General features: G+C 42.2%; 1 protein-coding gene across 1 annotated transcript in view; it reads right to left on the reverse strand.

Moving 5' to 3' along the window:
* Nucleotides 1-401: 401 nt before the first annotated feature.
* The window catches only part of LOC104471245 (calcium/calmodulin-dependent protein kinase type 1D), a gene marked incomplete at both ends in the record, with an annotated part of 47,022 nt that continues 36,057 nt past the window's right edge, over nucleotides 402-11,366 (reverse strand). The window contains 2 exons of the mRNA XM_010086516.1: nucleotides 402-528; nucleotides 4,386-4,524. Of these exons, the coding sequence (XP_010084818.1) occupies nucleotides 402-528; nucleotides 4,386-4,524 (266 nt within the window). The remainder of the gene's footprint in view (nucleotides 529-4,385; nucleotides 4,525-11,366) is intronic.

Raw genomic sequence — 11,366 nt, forward strand, 5'->3', positions numbered from 1 at the left:
CATCCCCAAGACAGCGAAGGGTGAGTGAGCGGCTGTTGTGGTGTTTGGCTGCCAGCCAGGGGTTCAAAACCATGACAAGGTGCTTGCAGAATTGATGCATTTGAGGATATTCTTCACGTGCTCCTAATTTAGCTAATTTAGTCTTTGAGAAAACTCATTTTGCAAAGAATTGAAATCACGAAAGTGAATCCCACGAACCTTGAGCTGGATCGCACAATGCGGACCTGAAGATCACACAAGGCAGAGAACCAGCACCTCCTGAAATCTCTATTTCTAATGAACATCTGTAAAATCTCATGTGCACTATGTAGCGGCACTGGAAAAGAATTACTATTCCCTTTTTACTATGTGTCTGTATTGCAGCTGGGAAGAGTGGACGGACATATAACCAAACCTCTTACCAACATAGCCAGGAGTCCCGCAGGCTGTGGACATCACATCTCCTTTACCCTCCATCTTTGACAATCCAAAGTCACTGATCATGATTTTTGACTCTTCATCCTGGCTGTAGTAAAGCAGGTTCTCAGGCTAGAAAGGAGAACAAGCAAAATGGGTTTTGAATATGTAAGTCGAGCAACAACATCTGTTGGTTGATGTATTGCATTTAATACAATCCTTAGTTACATCATACACTAATATAATCTGGTTCATAATCTGGTTCCCCTAAATCCTAAAAAGTTACTCTTACAACCCATATGGAGAACCTCTCCAGAATCCTGTATGGCAACTAATGGAAGAAGCTGACACCTTGAGCTTTGAGTAACTTTCCTGGGATAACAAAATTCTCCTTTGGTACCCCAATAAGAACTAAGGCTTGTCCTTTACTTGTGAGATGTGTCTGCCTTATCATCTCTTCAGAGTGATAAAACAGAAGGATTCATTTGAAGGCAGGTAAATATGGTAAATCCACGTGTGCAATGAAAAAATTTTATACAGCATTTAGAAAAAGGAAAACAGTAGGTATTATAGAATATTTGTAATGTCTCCACTGGAAATAAACTGTTAGGAGTGAGGAAATGCCTTTACAGTTAACAGAGCTACAGCAAGGATGTTTTAGCTAGAGCTTATTAGGAAAAAATGTTATGGCACTAAGCACAGCGACTTGTTTACCCTGAGAGAAAACAAGAGTCACTTCATGAAGCCCTGTGACTCTATACCCATGTCAGGCGGGTTGGAGAGCCCAATCAGCTCCATCTGCTACAGCATGGTCCTCCATCCATATGTTTTGGATGTGTTACTGCTACATATCAAAGCTTTTGCTACGTGCTGTGACAGCACACTTCTTCCCCTAGTTAATATGTGGGCTCATTAAAAGATCTGATGGTAACAGAGTGCCATTGCACCACCTGGACCTTGGGGTCTTCATCTAAAAAAGTGATGGATTCAACATAATCCTGGTGTAGACTTCTTGCCCAGAGGCTGGTACAAACACCCACCCGCATGCAACACATTTTGTCCATCACTCCGCTGTGTGCTCCAGGAAATGGTGAGAAGCAGCTGCGGCCACACAACATCATTGGACTCCTTGGGACACATCCAAGTTTGGATTTGTAAGGAGGAGCAATTGGCCTGCAATAGCACTAGCATCTATCTTCCCTCCTCCATCCTGTTATTTATTATTTCCCAATTACTTCTCCTAACTCACCTCAGGCCCCCAATTAGTCATATTTAGTAAGGAAAAATCCACCCATTTAAAACTTAAACTTGTTTAAAACCTGTTTAAAAGAACTCTGGTTCTTCAAGGTGGTTAATTTAAAAAGCATTAACGAGGTGGCTCGGTACCAAGTGGATCTGCTCGAGCCTTTCAGTCCTTGTGTACATCCTGGACTTCATCTGCTGCCATTTCTTGCTATCTGCTGCTGCAGTTTTTAGATTAGAGTCTTGGAGTGCAGATTGTTTTTCCCAACTACAGCAAGTACTATTTTGGTATCTGAATAACACATAATTACAATAAATAATTGTTACATATGTTTCAAGGGTTGTATTTTTATACAGTGGATTTGTTCCCAGAGTTTCATTTTGGGGGATCACAATTTGAAACTTGCACTTATCTTGATATTTTGCCATCAGAAAAAGCCTTATTGTATCCCTATTTTTGCCATCATGGTATGTTTGTGCTAATAGAAATTCACAGCAGGTGTTCCTCATATACCATATTTTGTGAGTAATTTTAACAACTGATATGGTACTGACAAAGACTTGTAAACAAAATGAAAGAAAGAGAAGAGCTAGTCTGTGCCCCAAAATACCACTGGAGAAGGTTGGTTTGATCTCAGTCCAGCATGTCCTTACATGAACTCTGAAAGTAATTTGTAGATGAATACACTTCCCAATTACCAGATCTCATATTTTACTATTAGGAACTTTTAAATAAGATTAATCCATTTTAAAGTGAGAGCTACAGTCTTCCTTTAATTTAATTATAAACACAGGAATATTAACAGCTCCGACAACTGAATACCCGAATTAAGAGGACTCAGACCTCCCTCCAGAACCTCTGGCTGCAGAAAGGAGCCTGAAAATATTCCCTATAAATTGAACTTGGGAAAAAGCTGGTCATGTTAAAATACCAAACAACGCTTCCGTACTAAAATGCAGTGGAACCCTAATAAATACAAGAATATTTCAGCATAAGATCAGGAAATTAATGGGAACTGAGGGCAACACATGAAGACTGCAGGAGATGGAAGACTAACCAGTGCCTCCTTACTGAAAACCCATTTTTTGGGACTAGTAGGACCAAACTGCTCAACAGTGAAGAGGAAATACCACTTGCGGACATCAGTAAGTATTTTCCTTCAGTGGATTCAAGATTTTGACCTAAAAATGTGCCAAACCAATGCTTTAAAAAAAATATATTTCTACTTTCTATTGTCCTGGTCTATCTTTTCAAGTGAAGGTCATAGGATGCCCGCTTCTGGCAGAGGTGTCCAGGACTGAGGCAAGTCCCTTGCAACAGTGAGGTGTGGAAAAGCTTTGAATCCCAAAGAACAGCCCACACACGGCTAAAGGATTCACATCTGGAGTCAAAGAGCATCAGAAGGAACTGGCTGCATTGAGGTTTTCACATAACAAGGCTGTGTCTGCCTGTCTTGGGCACTGCTCCACCTTGGAGAACTCTGGTGCTGGTGGTTACATGGGTAATGGGCTCTATTTTGGCCTTCCTGTATTGCATTTTGGGAACAAGCCTGACATTTATTATTTTACACTATGCAGCATTTCACACCAGCACTAATTTTGAAGGAGATAACAAGCAAATAAATAGTATCTCTCATCACTACAATTTTTCATCCATCTTAAGGAAAAAAAGTGAGGTTACATTCTCAGCTCTACAACCTTCACTAAGAGGACTTGCCAAAAATCACAAACATTCAGTTTAATATTAGACCAAATTAAAAATACAATAAATCTAAAATTTAATAAAAAATTGTATTTAAGAAGAAAAAAAAAAAGAAGACTTCTTTGTGGCTCTTGACTCTACTAATGTTCATTAAGCCTTTACATAATTTGAACTGTTTTGTCAAATTCTATTAGCTTGACATGGGGACATTCAAAGCCCAGCATCCAAAGCAATTCCTGTTTGGAGCATCCCTTCAAAACAAAACCAGAGGTGTTATTTCATCCACTGAATTTTTAATTTCTATCAGTAAACTTCAGTAGAATTAACTATCTCAGAAACGGGACCCGCAGTTTTCTTTTGACATTTGTATCTTTTTCTAATGCCTTGTGCTAAATTTTATTTAAGATACTAAAGATGGAGAGGTTTAGCTGTGCGTTATGAAATCCAAGCCTCTCAGCTTATTTTATGAGAGTTTAAGATATAGGAAGGAAACAACAGAGGAATGTTTTGGGGTTTTTTTTCAAAAGAAAAGGTAAGAGTTTTTGGTGTGATAACATGGTGCACCGGAAAGAAAAATTATCTAAAAATCACGTTGCCATACAATTTTCCTTAGAAGAATCCTTGCTGTTAACAGTGTCTCCATAAACACTGGTCCAAACATCATGGTAGGAAATCATTCAACTTTCCCACACTATTTATTGTTACTAATTATTATTAAGTAAAAGTAAATATAGCACAGCAAATCTGCAAGAGCCTTTGTAGCAGTAAACACATCCCAGCTGAGATGAGTTTCTTGATTTAATGTAATGTTTTGGGTCCTAATGAATGACTGTTTTCCCCACATCATATGTGCAAAACTCCCATTGTAAGAGCATTGATTGCTAAGTCCTCATTAAAACCCAATTACACGGGGAGTCTTCAGAGCATCCCTCTTATGGTAAAGCCTTACTGAAACGGCCAGTCCCAGGGCATGCTGGACTTAGATGTGTTTGGTAGACTCACATAATTCATTAACACTGCCTGGAGGACTGAGTCATGGTCATACCTTGAGGTCCCTGTGCACGATGCCCATGCGGTGCAGGTAGTAGACAGCATCCAGGACCTGCCGGATCAGAGTGCTGGCATCCTTCTCAGTGTAGAACCCTTTCTCGACAATGCGGTCAAAAAGCTCTCCTCCAGACACTCTGGAAAACATGAGGGGATGCAGAAGTGTGAGGAGATGCTTTGTGATGTGCTTTCCATCTCGCTAAAGGATGGTCGAGGCCATGCACTAGCCACAGGCAGTCTGAGCACACGCCCAGCTGGAGCTCTGGGGGCTCCTCCACCATCCCAATAAGCATTTGGGTTTGGTTTTCTCATAGTCCAAGGACTGGTCATGCTATAATGGAAAATAAAATCCATCACACATCAGACAGTGGTCAAAGACTGACTAGCACTTGCAGAGGGAAATCTCAGCTCAACCCCAGCAAGAGCCAGGGGTGCAGACACTGGTGTCCATGCTGTCCCACTCTAGTGAACTCCGTATAGGCAAATTCAGTCTGCCCTTCCTGCTGGTGCTGGCTCACCGAGGTTGTATGGCTCCCTACTTGTACCATCCTTTGGGGTTCACTTTTCACTCCACTGAGCAAGGCTTGGGTTTTGCCCTGGAGGAATGGTCGCATTCTCCTTTCCCCACCCATGAGTGAATACACATGGTAGTCGCTGACAGTATCTATAGAGAGTTTATAAAAGGACTCTGCGTCTCTGGCAATTTTAAATTCTCTCAGAGGTCTCCCCCCTTTACTCGTACATGTACGTTCATTTTTCATCAGCCACCAAATCTTTAGGCAGAGCACGGCCTCTGCCTGGCACTGCAAGCAGACAGTTATTGATGAGGGAAAGCAGATTATCAGAGCAATTAATCACCAGATGACACAGATGAGGAAAGGATTCCACAACTCATAGAGAAAAGAAAATAAAACCTTGACACTATCCCACTATTTAATGTCCGCTATATTATGCTCTTCCTCTGCCCTGCTAGAAATAACACGTTCTGAACCCAATCTTAAATAAAGAATGGGCACATTAAAACTCCCTGGAGGAGTATCTGGGGAAACAAAAGAGGAAAGAAATGTCTCAGTAATTGAAATAATAAAACTGTCAGCAAAAACCTGCCCTACTAGGGTAAAGAAAAGATTTCCATTTTAACAAGCAAAACCTATTAAAAAAATGAAATGTATGCAATATGTTTTTTCAGCAAGTTGCACCACTTAGCATATCATAAATAGCACAGTAAAACTTTCTTTAAAAACAAACCTAATAAAGGGAAAGTAATAAATGATTACAGTCATTAAATACATATGGACTGGGAGCTTGCCATTATATGAACACTAGGTAATTCAGCCACAGCCACTCCGAGCAATAATCTGCTTGAATAATGCCATGAAGTCACTTCCTTGGGAATTTTGGAGCCTGAATGGAAGAGAAGGCTACCACTAAAAATGAACACATTCAACTTCAAAACTGAAAAGCAATCTGGGAAGAAAAAAAATAAACCGGATAATCCCCTTATTAAGTGCTAGGCAAACAAACCAACCAGTTTGCTAAAATATTGCCATTACACTGAAATTCTGCAGTAAAGGTGACGTTCACCCAGGGTCTGAAGTCCACCTGGGAGACCCCTGGCAGAACCACCAGCCCAGGGGCTTGCTGCTGGCAGAGAGGGGTCAGTGCAGCAATGCTGGAATGACAGTGGGGTGAGGAAAACACCCTGGTATCGTACCAAATTGGAGAGCCCCTGACTCATGGAACAGCAGGGCACAGCAGGCAGAGGCTGCACCCACAGAAGTGCCATCACACGACAACCTGCTCTGAGATGACAGCCTGAACGCTGCACAGAAAAATTTGAATTTCCTAGTTTCTCACAATAGGAGTTCTATTGGTCATATATATATATGTGTGTGTGTGTGTGTATATATATATGTATACACGCACAGGGTACGGCTCCAAGCCCCTCTCAGCCCTACACCCTTCCTGGACCCATCGCGTGCCTTGCCAAGTGAGAACAGACACACCTCTGCCTCGCCGTTCACTGAGGGCAGATACAGTTTTATTGAATCTGGTTCCTATTAGCTGAAAGTCTTTTTATATTTCCCCTGCAGCCCTTTTGTTTCCCGTGGATTGACTGCACTGAAAATTGAGCCCACGCAGTAATTAATATGACTGAATACAGCACATTTCCCCAGGAAAACACTGTGCATGCTGTTTTGCAATTTCATACAGTTACTTTTGTTATATTCGAGAGATGGACTGCCTTCATAGATACGGATTTACATCATGTGCTTTCCTGCACAAGGACTCTCTCCTTTGACGTTTGCAGAGAGTATACTTTCGCAAAATTTTTTTTATTAAAATGACAAAATTTCCCTCCATGGCAGCTCACTCCTCATCCGCCTGAAGCTTCATTCTTTAATGAAAAACTTTTCTTAGTCAAATTTAGTCCAGTGGATCTACTGTACCCAGGCTCAATCTGTTTGCAATTTTCTTTCAACACATGGAAAATATTTGCAACCTCTTAAACGATGCATTGCAAACCAGGGCTTAATCCAAGGACTAGGGAGAAACAGCCGGTAACTTCACAGCCGCTTGCTTATTCAGAGTGTCAACAGCATCCCAGGTAAACAGAGAGTCGAGGGACCTGTGCTGCTATTTATTCGTGTGGCAGCTCTGTGCTATGGTACATGGAATTCGCACACACCTCTAGAGTCTCCCTGCTGTGGGCAAGCGTCACGGCTGGGGTTCACCTCCTGAGGATGCTCTGCAACTCAGCACCTATGACTGTGGCTACTTTCCATACGGAGCTTACGTCCAGATGGCTTTTCTCCTCCAAAACAGGGTTAACTCAACTGTAATGTCATTGGGAACACTGCTCCCAGTATGGTGTCCATGGACTGACATAAGTCAATGCTGTTCCAGGAGCAAACCAGCAAGGGCAGCTGGGGGAGAGCATTTGAGCCCTAAACCCGTGTTGGAGATGTGGCCTGCTTGTCTAAAGCTGGTGTTGATCCCAATCCCCTCTACCCCACTGAGACAAGGCTTGGCATCCTGCTCTGAACAGACCTGGGCACTCACAAAGCACTGCTGCAATTTGTTTGTTCCAGTCTCTGTTATTCTGGGATAATTTTCTTTTTTTTTGGAATGGCAGCACCAGCTTTGCCCTCCTCTCTATGGCAATTCTGAGCTGTGCCCAGGAGGCAGAGTTGAAACTGCAGACACTAAAAGCAGAATTAGTTCTTTGTCTTAAAGAAATTTAAGACAAATTTTTCTGATCAGAAAGCGAGGGCACGAGGGATTTCTCATTAGTGGAAGAGGACTGTTCCTGTCTTGCAGCTGGCACTGGCTCATGGAGCTGGACACACTGTCCCAAACACCAGCACAAGGAACCTTTTTCCCCTTCTGATTTCAATCTTGGTTCCCTGCAAAGAAGAAGTCAAAGGAGGAGTAGCCAACTGCAGTTACTTCAAAGCTATTTAAGCCTGGGAACAGCTCAAGTGTCACACTGCGATCCAGAGTACCATTAGCCCTGCCCTGCCGTTGACTGCAACTCTTTGAGTGTGACCATCCAGCCCAATTCCTTATCCACTGAATGGTCCTTCCATCAAATCCATGTCCCTCCAGCTTAGAGACAAGGATGTTGTGCAGGACAGTGTCAAAGGCTTTGCACAAGTCTAGGTAGATGATGTCAGTTGCTCTTCCCTTGTCCACCAGAGCTGTGGCCCTGTCATAGAAGGCCACCAAATTTGTCAGGCACAATTTGCCCTTGGAGAAGGAGCTACACTGGGTGTTCACATCACACATGGACACCTTCAGCACATGCCCTGTCTGGTTCCAGGAATATGGGAATCGCTCTCAAAGCAATACCCAGATTTTTAGTTTAAAATGAAAAAAAAAAACCAAACCAACAAAAACCCCCACCAATCATAAATACAAATACTTTTAACTTCTACTACATCTTTTACCTGAGGCTATTTGTCTTTAGCTCACGTCGCTGACTATCAACATGAGAAAGGTCAGAATAAAGACTATTTCTATTTTCTCATTGTAAGAAAGAGAGAATCAGACTTGGCCTAATGAAACAACCAGGACACATAGCAATGTCCTGTTCCACAAGCCCTACCCCACTAGGACAGATGCATTGCCACCAAACCCATTTTGAAGAGGGGCAGCTGGACTCAGCTTGACCGTATGAAAGAAGAGGCATTCTCTGCAGGTCCAACGGGGAGACAGAGATTGCACTCTGGTTCCAGGGTTTCCTCAGATAAAACCTTACACAGCTAGTGTTTAATTAAGGAGACTTTATGCATCAATCCTGCAGATGATGCGAATCTTTCAGAGGATCTAGCCTGGTGCTGGAGTTTGCAATAAACTCCTACAGTCCTCTGGTCTGGGCTCAGCTATAGAAAGTTTGTCCAGCTCTAATGAAAATGAACAAGGCAACAGAGACAGATGTTAAAAACAGAATCGGTGTCTGCTGTTGGATTTTTTTTTTCCTGGATGGATTTGGGGATTTTGCCTCTTTATTTCTTCCCAATTTTGTGTTTAAACACAGATCCAAACCTCCAGCACAGGCTGCCACAGCGAGTGTCTCAGTTTAGGACAGGTTTCGAAAAACTTTGAAAATGCCAACGGTTTTGTGTACATGGATGAGTTACCTTGTTATTTGGGCTCTGTGCGGGCATGCTGTTGGCTGAACACCCTGTACAGATACTGAAAGACCTTGCAATCTTCATTAGAGGCAAAGGAGGGGTCATTGTAACAACGTCCTAACAGTTATTCAGGCTCTGTTCAAGGATTGGTGTCAGCCCTTGTCACTACACAATTTCTATATTTCTGTAATTTCTAATTCACAGATGGAATGTGAGAGAGATGAGGAAACATTTCAGCATTTGTATTACACCTTTACTTTATATTAAGCCAAACAAATAAAAAAAGAGAAAACAGTCCCTGCTACAGGTAGGGAGAAATTACGTGGTCAACCTGCTTCTGAAGCAACCGATTCCTTTGCAGTATCATCAGGAAAGCAGAACATGCAACGTTTCAAATAAATGCTTTGATTAAAGATGAGTAGAAAACAAAAACTCTAGTAATTTAAGACTCCTAAACTCCTAAACCAAGAGCCAATCCCTCTGGATTTCTGATGTTTTTGCCAGCAGTGTGAATCCTGCACCCGCACACTGCAGGTCCCTCTGCCAGAAACCTGCCGGACCACCACCGCAGAGGGGCTGCCTGGCAGGCGACATCCCTACCTGTGTTAGCCTTCAGGTAAATAAATACATGAATCAAAAAACAAATAAATGCTGGAATTAAAAATCTGTTAGTCATATATTGATATGAATGTATTCATGTTACCCCTTCTGTCTCTTGCTGGTACCATCTGTGTGTACAGACAATTCCTCTCATTTATTCACCCCTGCGTCCCCCACTGTTATCAAGTGTTGGAACCTTTCTGCTTGTTTTGGGAGCTTGAAAAATAACACCCTTTGAAATATCACTTTGACTTCTTTGCCATTTGGCAAAACACTGATGTTTTTCTTCTCTGTCTCTTTTGGAGTACGGGCTGGAATTGCCCTGGATTGTTTACTGCTTGACAGTTTAATTGCTTTTTATCAAGAGTCTTATTGATGAACTCATCAGCAGTGGATTTACACAAAGACTCCCATCAAAGCTATTCAGAGCTGGTAGGCTTTTCCCTCCAGAGGCGTGTGAAGTTCACCTGATGCTTCATTGCAGTTCAAGCCGTGATCCAGCCTCCATTGGACGAGTAATCAAAGCACCACCACGTTGGGTTGAAAGAACCAGCACCGAAAGGCAGAGACGTCCCTAGGGACCCACTGACACTGTTTAAACCTGCAAGCTAGGGATGCCTAACTGAAAAAGGGCTGATTTCAGAAATTTGGAGTGGTAGGCTTCCCAGGCCGATATGAAAAATAGGTAAAATATTACCCTACAACTGTGAACAGCCCACTGATCAGAAGTTACACGTTCACACATTCCTACAATATAAATCAGGAAAAACACATAACTCAGCCCCTGGGGCATGAAGCTGGAAGGGTGAGGTGAGATAAGAAAGACCGAAGGGACCATTCCTGGGAAGTTCTGGCTTTGACTATTACTTTTCCCTAATGAAAGAATTCTTACTAATACAAATATTTCCATTTTTAAAATTTATTTTGTTTTTAATAGAGGGGTTTTCTGTTTGGCTTTAAACTTCCTATACATTGTGCAAATGCATGAGAACCAGAAAGCAAACCTGGCCAGGTCACTGTTCGAAAGGAAAGAGAAATTGGCTGCCCTCGTCTCATTGTTCAAACAATGCTAACACATAAAAAGAAAATGAGTAAACAGATTAATAGGTTTTAGACCCAGAAAGGAACATTATGATTATTCAGCCTGACCTTTTGGAAATATAAGTATGTGATTAAAATTCTTCTTGTGCCAATAATCTAAGGTGTTAATCAGGCAGGGACAGATATTGCTATAGAAATACTATATGTCCTACAGAGACTTGCCTTATTCAGTATACTTCTCAGAAAACTGCACTGGCTTTCTCATTTGCAGCACATCATAAAATATTCAGCCTGAACGAGGCAAGGACTTTCCTTGTTATTGCAGCTTTAAATCACCCACCTTAAAATCTGATAGTAACATAAATATACGCTCCAAGGCCACCACAGAAAGGATGCAGGATTAATTCTGGCTTATTTTTCCAGAATGCAGATGTGTGCATGTGGTAGAGAGGGATGGATGGGCGCTAGCATCCTCCCATTTGATAGTGCTGTTCAACACAATGTTGCTGTGGGATTTATTATGGGGGGCTGATGTTTCCTCAGCCTTCATCACCACTGGGGTGGTGGCTGCATCAGAGGGCTGCCCCCCATCCCAAGGGGTTGTTTTGAGAAAGTTTGGGCAAAAATGATATGGTCATCTCTCAGAAGAAAACTGAGCAAAATAAAACTTTGCCCCCCCCCCCCACCCCCTCCAAACAATT

Source organism: Pterocles gutturalis, unplaced genomic scaffold (genome assembly GCF_000699245.1).
Source record: "Pterocles gutturalis isolate BGI_N339 unplaced genomic scaffold, ASM69924v1 scaffold8566, whole genome shotgun sequence".
In the NCBI taxonomy this organism is placed as follows: domain Eukaryota; kingdom Metazoa; phylum Chordata; class Aves; order Pterocliformes; family Pteroclidae; genus Pterocles; species Pterocles gutturalis.